The sequence below is a fragment of the Trematomus bernacchii genome, unplaced genomic scaffold (assembly GCF_902827165.1).
Source record: "Trematomus bernacchii unplaced genomic scaffold, fTreBer1.1, whole genome shotgun sequence".
In the NCBI taxonomy this organism is placed as follows: Eukaryota; Metazoa; Chordata; class Actinopteri; order Perciformes; family Nototheniidae; genus Trematomus; species Trematomus bernacchii.
Genome location: NW_022988007.1, coordinates 4,338,262 through 4,352,137, shown reverse-complemented (window position 1 = coordinate 4,352,137; position 13,876 = coordinate 4,338,262). Strand labels below are relative to the sequence as shown.

Below are 13,876 nucleotides of genomic sequence, written 5' to 3'. Positions count from 1 at the left end.
ATCAAAGTCCAGTTTCTCTTTGTTCATCACCTCACTCTCTCTATCCAGGTCCTCTCTTTCTTTCTTCAACTCTGCCTTCAGTTCCAGAAGATTTGTCCTTTCCAACAAGGCCTCTTGTTTCAGTTGATTTCCCATTTCCTGTCTTTGAGTGACACTTTCTAACAACATGATCTTCAACCTTTCTCTTTCCCTCTCTAACGTCTCAGTGTAACTTGACATATGTGCTTTCTGTTTATCCAGAACATCATGCTTTTGCTCCAAAACACTCAACAGTTTCAATATGTCTTCATTGTTTTGTTCCAGTCTGATCATTTTGATTTGAATTTCTTCACTCATCCTTTCACTCAGCTGGTGAAGTTTTTTCCGTCAGAATTTCCATTGATTTCCTCGTATTCAATAGTAGATCTTCTCTTGTTTTCAGGTCCGACGTTCCTCTTTCCATTCGGTCCTTTTCATTCTTGAGCATTGCTATTTCCATGTCAGTAGTACTCTGCATCTGATTGAGTATATCTCTCTCTGAACTGATGGTGTTCATGGCTGTTTCAACCTCTTCATTCTTCTTGTTGAGATCCTTCCTCAAAAGATCCAGTTCTTCTCTTTCTTCCAGCAGACTGCTCTTTCTGGTATCCAGTTCTTGTGTTTGTCTGCTGAACTGGTCCTCCATGAGTTTTTGTTCTTCTTGTTTTAAAACAATCATGCTCATGATATTCTGAAGTTTGTTTTTTTCTGTGTGAAGATGAAGGGTCAGATCTTTAATGTTGGCTTTCTCTTTGTTTATCTCATCCAACTGAATTCGTTCATGTTCTTTCAACACTTGAAGATCAGTCTTTGTGATTTCCAATTTCTCTGTTTCTTCTCTTATATCTTGTCTCTGTTGTTCCAACATGTCCCTTTGTTTCAGGATGTCCAACCTGATCAAATCAAAGTCCAGTTTCTCTTTGTTCATCACCTCACTCTCTCTATCCAGGTACTCTCTTTCTTTCTTCAACTCTGCCTTCAGTTCCAGAAGATTTGTCCTTTCCAACAAGGCCTCTTGTTTCAGTTGATTTCCCATTTCCTGTCTTTGAGTGACACTTTCTAACAACATGATCTTCAACCTTTCTCTTTCCCTCTCTAACGTCTCAGTGTAACTTGACATATGTGCTTTTTGTTTATCCAGAACATCATGCTTTTGCTCCAAAACACTCAACAGTTTCAATATGTCTTCATTGTTTTGTTCCAGTCTGATCATTTTGATTTGAATTTCTTCACTCATCCTTTCACTCAGCTGGTGAAGTTTTTCCCTCAGAATTTCCATTGATTTCCTCGTATTCAATAGTAGATCTTCTCTTGTTTTCAGGTCCGACGTTCCTCTTTCCATTCGGTCCTTTTCATTGTTGAGCATTGCTATTTCCATGTCAGTAGTACTCTGCATCTGATTGAGTATATCTCTCTCTGAACTGATGGTGTTCATGGCTGTTTCAACCTCTTCATTCTTCTTGTTGAGATCCTTACTCAAAAGATCCAGTTCTTCTCTTTCTTCCAGCAGACTGCTCTTTCTGGTATCCAGTTCTTGTGTTTGTCTGCTGAACTGGTCCTCCTTGAGTTTTTGTTCTTCTTGTTTTAAAACAATCATGCTCATGATATTCTGAAGTTTGTTTTTTTCTGTGTGAAGATGAAGGGTCAGATCTTTAATGTTGGCTTTCTCTTTGTTTATCTCATCAAACTGAATTCGTTCATGTTCTTTCAACACTTGAAGATCAGTCTTTGTGATTTCCAATTTCTCTGTTTCTTCTCTTATATCTTGTCTCTGTTGTTCCAACATGTCCCTTTGTTTCAGGATGTCCGACCTGATCAAATCAAAGTCCAGTTTCTCTTTGTTCATCACCTCACTCTCTCTATCCAGGTACTCTCTTTCTTTCTTCAACTTTGCCTTCAGTTCCAGAAGATTTGTCCTTTCCAACAAGGCCTCTTGTTTCAGTTGATTTCCCATTTCCTGTCTTTGAGTGACACTTTCTAACAACATGATCTTCAACCTTTCTCTTTCCCTCTCTAACGTCTCAGTGTAACTTGACATATGTTCTTTCTGTTTATCCAGAACATCATGCTTTTGCTCCAAAACACTCAACAGTTTCAATATGTCTTCATTGTTTTGTTCCAGTCTGATCATTTTGATTTGAATTTCTTCACTCATCCTTTCACTCAGCTGGTGAAGTTTTTCCCTCAGAATTTCCATTGATTTCCTCGTATTCAATAGTAGATCTTCTCTTGTTTTCAGGTCCGACGTTCCTCTTTCCATTCGGTCCTTTTCATTCTTGAGCATTGCTATTTCCATGTCAGTAGTACTCTGCATCTGATTGAGTATATCTCTCTCTGAACTGATGGTGTTCATGGCTGTTTCAACCTCTTCATTCTTCTTGTTGAGATCCTTCCTCAAAAGATCCAGTTCTTCTCTTTCTTCCAGCAGACTGCTCTTTCTGGTATCCAGTTCTTGTGTTTGTCTGCTGAACTGGTCCTCCATGAGTTTTTGTTCTTCTTGTTTTAAAACAATCATGCTCATGATATTCTGAAGTTTGTTTTTTTCTGTGTGAAGATGAAGGGTCAGATCTTTAACGTTGGCTTTCTCTTTGTTTATTTCATCAAACTGAATTCGTTCATGTTCTTTCAACACTTGAAGATCAGTCTTTGTGATTTCCAATTTCTCTGTTTCTTCTCTTATATCTTGTCTCTGTTGTTCCAACATGTCCCTGTGTTTCAGGATGTCCGACCTGATCACATCAAAGTCCAGTTTCTCTTTGTTCATCACCTCACTCTCTCTATCCAGGTCCTCTCTTTCTTTCTTCAACTCTGCCTTCAGTTCCAGAAGATTTGTCCTTTCCAACAAGGCCTCTTGTTTCAGTTGATTTCCCATTTCCTGTCTTTGAGTGACACTTTCTAACAACATGATCTTCAACCTTTCTCTTTCCCTCTCTAACAGTCTCAGTGTAACTTGACATATGTGCTTTCTAGTTTATCCAGAACATCATGCTTTTGCTCCAAAACACTCAACAGTTTCAATATGTCTTCATTGTTTTGTTCCAGTCTGATCATTTTGATTTGAATTTCTTCACTCATCCTTTCACTCAGCTGGTGAAGTTTTTCCCGTCAGAATTTCCATTGATTTCCTCGTATTCAATAGTAGATCTTCTCTTGTTTTCAGGTCCGACATTACTCTTTCCATTCGGTCCTTTTCATTCTTGAGCATTGCTATTTCCATGTCAGTAGTACTCTGCATCTGATTGAGTATATCTCTCTCTGAACTGATGGAGTTCATGGCTGTTTCAACCTCTTCATTCTTCTTGTTGAGATCCTTCCTCAAAAGATCCAGTTCTTCTCTTTCTTCCAGCAGACTGCTCTTTCTGGTATCCAGTTCTTGTGTTTGTCTGCTGAACTGGTCCTCCATTGAGTTTTTGTTCTTCTTGTTTTAAAACAATCATGCTCATGATATTCTGAAGTTTGTTTTTTTCTGTGTGAAGATGAAGGGTCAGATCTTTAATGTTGGCTTTCTCTTTGTTTATCTCATCAAACTGAATTCGTTCATGTTCTTTCAACACTTGAAGATCAGTCTTTGTGATTTCCAATTTCTCTGTTTCTTCTCTTATATCTTGTCTCTGTTGTTCCAATATGTCCCTTTGTTTCAGGATGTCCGACCTGATCACATCAAAGTCCAGTTTCTCTTTGTTCATCACCTCACTCTCTCTATCCAGGTACTCTCTTTCTTTCTTCAACTCTGCCTTCAGTTCCAGAAGATTTGTCCTTTCCAACAAGGCCTCTTGTTTCAGTTGATTTCCCATTTCCTGTCTTTGAGTGACACTTTCTAACAACATGATCTTCAACCTTTCTCTTTCCCTCTCTAACGTCTCAGTGTAACTTGACATATGTGCTTTCTGTTTATCCAGAACATCATGCTTTTGCTCCAAAACACTCAACAGTTTCAATATGTCTTCATTGTTTTGTTCCAGTCTGATCATTTTGATTTTAATTTCTTCACTCATCCTTTCACTCAGCTGGTGAAGTTTTTCCCTCAGAATTTCCATTGAGTTCCTCGTATTCAATAGTAGATCTTCTCTTGTTTTCAGGTCCGACGTTCCTCTTTCCATTCGGTCCTTTTCATTGTTGAGCATTGCTATTTCCATGTCAGTAGTACTCTGCATCTGATTGAGTATATCTCTCTCTGAACTGATGGTGTTCATGGCTGTTTCAACCTCTTCATTCTTCTTGTTGAGATCCTTCCTCAAAAGATCCAGTTCTTCTCTTTCTTCCAGCAGACTGCTCTTTCTGGTATCCAGTTCTTGTGTTTGTCTGCTGAACTGGTCCTCCACTGAGTTTTTGTTCTTCTTGTTTTAAAACAATCATGCTCATGATATTCTGAAGTTTGTTTTTTTCTGTGTGAAGATGAAGGGTCAGATCTTTAATGTTGGCTTTCTCTTTGTTTATCTCATCAAACTGAATTCGTTCATGTTCTTTCAACACTTGAAGATCAGTCTTTGTGATTTCCAATTTCTCTGTTTCTTCTCTTATATCTTGTCTCTGTTGTTCCAACATGTCCCTGTGTTTCAGGATGTCCGACCTGATCACATCAAAGTCCAGTTTCTCTTTGTTCATCACCTCACTCTCTCTATCCAGGTCCTCTCTTTCTTTCTTCAACTCTGCCTTCAGTTCCAGAAGATTTGTCCTTTCCAACAAGGCCTCTTGTTTCAGTTGATTTCCCATTTCCTGTCTTTGAGTGACACTTTCTAACAACATGATCTTCAACCTTTCTCTTTCCCTCTCTAACATCTCAGTGTAACTTGACATATGTTCTTTCTGTTTATCCAGAACATCATGCTTTTGCTCCAAAACACTCAACAGTTTCAATATGTCTTCATTGTTTTGTTCCAGTCTGATCATTTTGATTTGAATTTCTTCACTCATCCTTTCACTCAGCTGGTGAAGTTTTTCCCTCAGAATTTCCATTGATTTCCTCGTATTCAATAGTAGATCTTCTCTTGTTTTCAGGTCCGACGTTCCTCTTTCCATTCGGTCCTTTTCATTGTTGAGCATTGCTATTTCCATGTCAGTAGTACTCTGCATCTGATTGAGTATATCTCTCTCTGAACTGATGGTGTTCATGGCTGTTTCAACCTCTTCCTTCTTCTTGTTGAGATCCTTCCTCAAAAGATCCAGTTCTTCTCTTTCTTCCAGCAGACTGCTCTTTCTGGTATCCAGTTCTTGTGTTTGTCTGCTGAACTGGTCCTCCATGAGTTTTTGTTCTTCTTGTTTTAAAACAATCATGCTCATGATATTCTGAAGTTTGTTTTTTTCTGTGTGAAGATGAAGGGTCAGATCTTTAATGTTGGCTTTCTCTTTGTTTATCTCATCCAACTGAATTCGTTCATGTTCTTTCAACACTTGAAGATCAGTCTTTGTGATTTCCAATTTCTCTGTTTCTTCTCTTATATCTTGTCTCTGTTGTTCCAACATGTCCCTTTGTTTCAGGATGTCCGACCTGATCACATCAAAGTCCAGTTTCTCTTTGTTCATCACCTCACTCTCTCTATCCAGGTACTCTCTTTCTTTCTTCAACTCTGCCTTCAGTTCCAGAAGATTTGTCCTTTCCAACAAGGCCTCTTGTTTCAGTTGATTTCCCATTTCCTGTCTTTGAGTGACACTTTCTAACAACATGATCTTCAACCTTTCTCTTTCCCTCTCTAACATCTCAGTGTAACTTGACATATGTTCTTTCTGTTTATCCAGAACATCATGCTTTTGCTCCAAAACACTCAACAGTTTCAATATGTCTTCATTGTTTTGTTCCAGTCTGATCATTTTGATTTGAATTTCTTCACTCGTCCTTTCACTCAGCTGGTGAAGTTTTTCCCTCAGAATTTCCATTGATTTCCTCGTATTCAATAGTAGATCTTCTCTTGTTTTCAGGTCCGACGTTCCTCTTTCCATTCTGTCCTTTTCATTGTTGAGCATTGCTATTTCCATGTCAGTAGTACTCTGCATCTGATTGAGTATATCTCTCTCTGAACTGATGGTGTTCATGGCTGTTTCAACCTCTTCCTTCTTCTTGTTGAGATCCTTCCTCAAAAGATCCAGTTCTTCTCTTTCTTCCAGCAGACTGCTCTTTCTGGTATCCAGTTCTTGTGTTTGTCTGCTGAACTGGTCCTCCTTGAGTTTTTGTTCTTCTTGTTTTAAAACAATCATGCTCATGATATTCTCAAGTTTCTTTTTTTCTGTGTGAAGATGAAGGGTCAGATCTTTAATGTTGGCTTTCTCTTTGTTTATCTCATCAAACTGAATTCGTTCATGTTCTTTCAACACTTGAAGATCAGTCTTTGTGATTTCCAATTTCTCTGTTTCTTCTCTTATATCTTGTCTCTGTTGTTCCAACATGTCCCTTTGTTTCAGGATGTCCGACCTGATCACATCAAAGTCCAGTTTCTCTTTGTTCATCACCTCACTCTCTCTATCCAGGTACTCTCTTTCTTTCTTCAACTCTGCCTTCAGTTCCAGAAGATTTGTCCTTTCCAACAAGGCCTCTTGTTTCAGTTGATTACCCATTTCCTGTCTTTGAGTGACACTTTCTAACAACATGATCTTCAACCTTTCTCTTTCCCTCTCTAACGTCTCAGTGTAACTTGACATATGTGCTTTCTGTTTATCCAGAACATCATGCTTTTGCTCCAAAACACTCAACAGTTTCAATATGTCTTCATTGTTTTGTTCCAGTCTGATCATTTTGATTTGAATTTCTTCACTCATCCTTTCACTCAGCTGGTGAAGTTTTTCCCTCAGAATTTCCATTGATTTCCTCGTATTCAATAGTAGATCTTCTCTTGTTTTCAGGTCCGACGTTCCTCTTTCCATTCGGTCCTTTTCATTGTTGAGCATTGCTATTTCCATGTCAGTAGTACTCTGCATCTGATTGAGTATATCTCTCTCTGAACTGATGGTGTTCATGGCTGTTTCAACCTCTTCCTTCTTCTTGTTGAGATCCTTCCTCAAAAGATCCAGTTCTTCTCTTTCTTCCAGCAGACTGCTCTTTCTGGTATCCAGTTCTTGTGTTTGTCTGCTGAACTGGTCCTCCTTGAGTTTTTGTTCTTCTTGTTTTAAAACAGTCATGCTCATGATATTCTGAAGTTTGTTTTTTTCTGTGTGAAGATGAAGGGTCAGATCTTTAATGTTGGCTTTCTCTTTGTTTATCTCATCAAACTGAATTCGTTCATGTTCTTTCAACACTTGAAGATCAGTCTTTGTGATTTCCAATTTCTCTGTTTCTTCTCTTATATCTTGTCTCTGTTGTTCCAACATGTCCCTGTGTTTCAGGATGTCCGACCTTATCAAATAAAAGTCCAGTTTCTCTTTGTTCATCACCTCACTCTCTCTATCCAGGTCCTCTCTTTCTTTCTTCAACTCTGCCTTCAGTTCCAGAAGATTTGTCCTTTCCAACAAGGCCTCTTGTTTCAGTTGATTTCCCATTTCCTGTCTTTGAGTGACACTTTCTAACAACATGATCTTCAACCTTTCTCTTTCCCTCTCTAACGTCTCAGTGTAACTTGACATATGTGCTTTCAGTTTATCCAGAACATCATGCTTTTGCTCCAAAACACTCAACAGTTTCAATATGTCTTCATTGTTTTGTTCCAGTCTGATCATTTTGATTTGAATTTCTTCACTCATCCTTTCACTCAGCTGGTGAAGTTTTTCCCGTCAGAATTTCCATTGATTTCCTCGTATTCAATAGTAGATCTTCTCTTGTTTTCAGGTCCGACGTTCCTCTTTCCATTCGGTCCTTTTCATTCTTGAGCATTGCTATTTTCATGTCAGTAGTACTCTGCATCTGATTGAGTATATCTCTCTCTGAACTGATGGTGTTCATGGCTGTTTCAACCTCTTCCTTCTTCTTGTTGAGATCCTTCCTCAAAAGATCCAGTTCTTCTCTTTCTTCCAGCAGACTGCTCTTTCTGGTATCCAGTTCTTGTGTTTGTCTGCTGAACTGGTCCTCCTTGAGTTTTTGTTCTTCTTGTTTTAAAACAGTCATGCTCATGATATTCTGAAGTTTGTTTTTTTCTGTGTGAAGATGAAGGGTCAGATCTTTAATGTTGGCTTTCTCTTTGTTTATTTCATCAAACTGAATTCGTTCATGTTCTTTCAACACTTGAAGATCAGTCTTTGTGATTTCCAATTTCTCTGTTTCTTCTCTTATATCTTGTCTCTGTTGTTCCAACATGTCCCTGTGTTTCAGGATGTCCGACCTGATCACATAAAGTCCAGTTTCTCTTTGTTCATCACCTCACTCTCTCTATCCAGGTCCTCTCTTTCTTTCTTCAACTCTGCCTTCAGTTCCAGAAGATTTGTCCTTTCCAACAAGGCCTCTTGTTTCAGTTGATTTCCCATTTCCTGTCTTTGAGTGACACTTTCTAACAACATGATCTTCAACCTTTCTCTTTCCCTCTCTAACATCTCAGTGTAACTTGACATATGTTCTTTCTGTTTATCCAGAACATCATGCTTTTGCTCCAAAACACTCAACAGTTTCAATATGTCTTCATTGTTTTGTTCCAGTCTGATCATTTTGATTTGAATTTCTTCACTCATCCTTTCACTCAGCTGGTGAAGTTTTTCCCTCAGAATTTCCATTGATTTCCTCATATTCAATAGTAGATCTTCTCTTGTTTTCAGGTCCGACGTTCCTCTTTCCATTCTGTCCTTTTCATTGTTGAGCATTGCTATTTCCATGTCAGTAGTACTCTGCATCTGATTGAGTATATCTCTCTCTGAACTGATGGTGTTCATGGCTGTTTCAACCTCTTCCTTCTTCTTGTTGAGATCCTTCCTCAAAAGATCCAGTTCTTCTCTTTCTTCCAGCAGACTGCTCTTTCTGGTATCCAGTTCTTGTGTTTGTCTGCTGAACTGGTCCTCCTTGAGTTTTTGTTCTTCTTGTTTTAAAACAGTCATGCTCATGATATTCTGAAGTTTGTTTTTTTCTGTGTGAAGATGAAGGGTCAGATCTTTAATGTTGGCTTTCTCTTTGTTTATCTCATCAAACTGAATTCGTTCATGTTCTTTCAACACTTGAAGATCAGTCTTTGTGATTTCCAATTTCTCTGTTTCTTCTCTTATATCTTGTCTCTGTTGTTCCAACATGTCCCTGTGTTTCAGGATGTCCGACCTGATCACATCAAAGTCCAGTTTCTCTTTGTTCATCACCTCACTCTCTCTATCCAGGTCCTCTCTTTCTTTCTTCAGCTCTTCATCTAGTTTTTTTAAATCCAAATGTTTTTCAACAAGGTTTAGATTACTCTGCTTTGTCACATTTTCACTCTCCATATTTGAATTTCTTATCAGTCCTTGTTTTTTTAGAAGCTCGATTTCATTTGCACCATTTTTCCCCTCTTCATCCAATTCCGGTTCTTTTTTATTTTCCGGCTCAATTTGTTCCTTTTGAAGATTTGAAGTTTTCGGGATTTTTTGTCTTTTCTGATTTCCAACATCATTATTCGGCCTTTTCATTTCTCTTTTTTTTTTTTTCTCTCTCTGGCCTTCATCTTTGACCATCAATGCCTCAGTTCTGAGATCCTCTTTCCCTAGCTCTTCCTTTCTCTCTTTTATGATACTCACCTCCTCCTGCTCCAAATGTCTTTGCTTTTTTTTCATGCTCTTTAAAGCACATATTCTTTTTTTCTGTCTTTTAATCCCAATCTTGATATTTCCTACGTCTTCTCTTCTCTGGGTTATGTTTTTCGCCTGGTCCACTATGTGCTGTTTTTCATCTGTCACTTCTCCATTCCATTCTTCAATCAGTTTTTTCTCAATACTTTTCTGAATTAGCTCCCAGTGCTTTGGAATTGAATTTTGAACTTTTGTGGCTGTGGCCATGCTGGAGACTATAGCTCCACCTTTGCTCTGTTCGCTTTCTCTCAGCAGCTTCAGTTTCATGATCTCCAGTTCATCCCTCTTTCTGTGTATTCTCTCCAATCGCTGGTCAAGGTCTTTTCTCCTCTTCTGTACCTCCCTCTTGAAAGCATGTTTTTCTTCTTCGAGCTGAGCCAACATATTTTTTACATCCTGCTCTTTTTTAATGCTTCGTCGAATCATCTGTTGATTTTCAGTTATTTTGTTCTCCAACTCATACTTCAACACTTCAACCTCCCTTTTTTCTCTCTTAACTTCTTCTAGTCGGATTTCAAGCCCCTGTTTTTGTTTTTGGATACTGTCTTTCATGCTGACCATTTCATCCATCTCTGCTTTTCCTTTATCAGTAGTTTGTTCTTTTACTCTCTGCTTTTCCTCAGCCATCTCATCCTTCTGCCGTTGCAGTTTTATCCAGAATATTTCTGACTCATCCCTCTCTCTCTTGATTTCTTCCAGTCTTTGGTCTAATTCTCTTCTCATCTTTTGGGTCTCTCTTCTCAATTCTCCCTTTTCTCTTTGTATGACATTCCACTTTGTCTGCATATTTCTTCTAAATATCTGGTCACTTTCTTTTTTCTTAATTTCCAGCTCTGACCTCAGAATCTCCATTTCTCTTATTTCTCTTTTGGTAGTTTGCGTTCTGTCAACAAGCTCCTGTTTCTCTCTTTTTATACTCTCCCTTAAACAGTTAATTTCATATGCTTCTGCCTCAGCTTGCTCTCTTTCTATTATCACACTCTCCCTCTCAACTTGAATCTGTTGTTTGAGGATCTCAATCTCTTTACTTTCAGTCTCTAGTTTCACTTGTTCAGTTACAGACTCTTTCAGTTTTTCAATTTCACAGTTTTTCTGATCCAGTGTCAGTTTCATTTCTTTCTCACGTTTCTCCTGTTCTGATATAAGTCGAGTGATGGCATTTTCCATTTCCTCAATATTCTTACCCATTCTTTTCTCTGGCATGTTGTCCATTTGTGTGTCATGTTTTTTTTTGTCTCCCTTCAGTGTCTCAATACTTTCCAAGGAAAATTCTCTGTCCTCTTTCTGCCTGAGTTCAGTGTTGAATTTCAAAAGGTCAGTTATTTCTTTGGATATGAAAGCATGTCTTTTTTCCAGTTCTTTTTTGGTAGTCTCAATTTTACAGCTCAGGTCTTCCAACTTTTTCAGTTTTACTTGGGTCTCCTTCCTAACAATATCTATGGCCTGACTTGTATGTCTAGTCCTAGCTGTGACTTTCTCTATGGTGCCCTTAACTTTAGCTAGTTTTCTTCTAACTTCAGTTTGTTTCTGTGTTTTTATTTTTAAAACTTCAAATTCATCTCTGTCTCTCATTATTTTCTCTAACCTCTGATCCAGTTTTCTTTCCTGTATTTTTGCTGTAGTTTTCCTCGATTTCATGTTGCTGATTTCTTCTTTCAGATACATTTCTCTTTGCCTTATTGCTGTTTGTACCATTTTTAAAAGCTCTTGGAATCTTTTCAGTTCTTGTAGCAATCCTTCAATTGTGCCGTCTTTATCCTTATGATCTTGGTTGATATGGCTTTCTTCAGCTTGGTTGTCAAGATCTAGGTTAACTAGTCTAATGTTTTTTTGTGTTTTATAAATCTCTGCCCTAAGTCTTTGAATATCATCACTTCCTGTGTCCTTTGTAGCAAACCCTTCCTTTATCTTATCAGTATTGGTCTGCATATATTGTGTTGAATCCTGACTTTGTTTTTGCTCATGAACATTATTAACAACTTCTTTTTTCACCCCTTTGCCGTTCTCCTGTTTTTGAACTTTTACTTCAAATTTGACGATCTCATCTGTGGTGCTTTCCCTGCCTGTAATTCGTAACCAATTTTCAGTCTCTGGTTTCTGGCTCTGCAGGTCATTTATATATATAATAAGCTTTTTAATCTCTTGACTTTCTTCCTCCATGTTTTCCATAGCAAACTTTATTTGCTCCCTTATTTCCTCCTCTCTTTTCTTGAGTTTGCACATCTGGTTCTTCACTTCCCTTTCGTTTCCTACACGTATCGCAAGTTTTGTCTTTTCTTCATCCATTATTGTTTTTTCTTGAAGTTCTGTCTGCATCTGCAAGAAAACATTGTGCTCCTGCTTCTTTATATCCTCAATTAGATGCCGGTCTGCTAATGTTTTAGATTGTTGCAAAGATATCGTTTCTTTTGTAATTGCATCTTCTATGCCGTCTCTGTCCGATGGAATTTCAAAAGTTTGATCCTTGATAGAGGCTGTGTTTTTGCCTGAAAAGGCGTCTTTGGTAGATTTGCTCACCTGAACTTTCATGGAAGTCATCATATCCTTTAGAAAAAAGAAATAATTGTCAGTGTTTTACTTAAATATTCTCATGAAATATAGTAGATCAACAAACTAAAGAATGCCTTTCCTTGAGACATTTATTCTATTCATTTATATTATGCTTGGTTGTAATAACATATATTTAGAGCAAAAACAGATGTGAGTGTAAAATAGATCCTTAAAGGGCCCATGTCATGCTTTTCCGGTTATTACCCGTCCCCTTGTGTGTTATGAAGGTTTTTATGCATGTAAACGGTCTGCAGAGTCACAAACCCTCAAAGTAGACCCTGTAGCGAGTAAAACTCTAACACAGAAAATACCTCCCCAAAACGCCTCGTTGGAGATACGTCATTGTCCATTTGATTCTTCCATTTCGTTCCGGGTACGGCATGATGTCATGCCGTACCCGGAACGAAATGGACCAATCCGTGGAGCCGTTACGTTACGTCCACGGAGCCGTTACGTTAAGCCCCCGCTGATTGGTCCAAATTGACCAATCCACGGACTTCCTCACACACACACACTCAGTGCAGGCAGCTCTGCTGATTTCTTCTCCCTGTGCAGGCTGATAACAGACAGTTGGGATCGCGGCGAAATTCTCTCTGCAGACCCATTCTCACAGAGTTTATCAACCTTTTTCTTATTCAATATCAAGCCACACTTATTGTTTTTACTTCGGCTGTGAGTTTGTGTGTGCTCAGGATGAGTTTGGCTGTGTTTCGTTGTGTATCGCTAAACAAGGAAACCACACCTCCACGGAGCTCAGCGCGATTCACAACGTCCCGACCAATCAGAGCACACTGTGCTCACAGGGAGGGTGGGGGCTGGAGCTATTGGAGCTCCAACGAGCCGTTAAAGGCAGAGAGTGAAATTCAGTGAATACACGTAGTTTACAGAGATGCTGTATGAGAAAACAATGTGAGTTTGGAAAATTGCACAATATAAATCTATTCTAGTAGACCTCAACAATGGAATTATGATCAGTGGAAATGGCCATGACATGGGCCCTTTAAAATGTTTTATTTGCAATTATACATCCAAGAGTGGTGGATTAGGCATTCACATGTTTGTGTTAAAGCTCACCTATTATGCTTTATTTGAACAATATATTTCCGGGCGCCGTACATAATGGCAACTCACTGCTCCTAACACTAGGATGGGTCAAATGCAGAGAAACCGTTTCATTACTAGTAGGTTACTATGTAATGACAATTAAGTTGAATCTTATCTTATCTTATCTTATATTATAGGGCCATATCTATACAAAACATGTCTCTGAAGTGTTTTGCCCAAAATACCAAACAGATCACCCATTGTAGCATGCCTCATACCCCTCTATTTCAACCCTGTTACTAAAGTGCTGATTCTGGGTCTGGCCCTTTAAATGTAACCGAGCTGCTGCTGGCCACACCCCTTTGGATCTGCTAAAGGCGTCCGCATGCAAGCAGTGAGCTCTGTGAAGAGAAGGCTGTCTACCAGCAGAAACTCAGCTAAATGCTGCAGCAACATTTTATATCCTGCTACTTTACACATATTCTCTCCAGTACAGCGTTAGCTCTGAGTGTTAGCGATGCTTGCTAATGTAAACACAGACCATATTTCGTCCAAAACACGTTGCGCATTGTTTCTGATAGGACGTTTCTGATAGGACCGTGGG

General features: G+C 38.7%; 2 protein-coding genes across 2 annotated transcripts in view; both read right to left on the bottom strand.

Annotated features, from left to right (window-relative positions):
• Positions 1-8,126, bottom strand: part of LOC117472150 — a 23,936-nt gene extending 15,810 nt beyond the window's left edge. The window contains exons 1-2 of the mRNA XM_034117285.1: positions 4,289-8,126; positions 345-2,984 (exon numbers count right to left, since the gene is read on the bottom strand). Coding sequence (XP_033973176.1) covers positions 345-2,984; positions 4,289-7,686 — 6,038 coding nt within the window. The 5' untranslated portion in view covers positions 7,687-8,126. The remainder of the gene's footprint in view (positions 1-344; positions 2,985-4,288) is intronic.
• Positions 7,581-13,876, bottom strand: part of LOC117472202 (trichohyalin-like) — a 21,158-nt gene continuing 14,862 nt past the window's right edge. Inside the window, exon 3 of the mRNA XM_034117377.1 lies at positions 7,581-12,222. Coding sequence (XP_033973268.1) covers positions 8,266-12,222 — 3,957 coding nt within the window. The 3' untranslated portion in view covers positions 7,581-8,265. The remainder of the gene's footprint in view (positions 12,223-13,876) is intronic.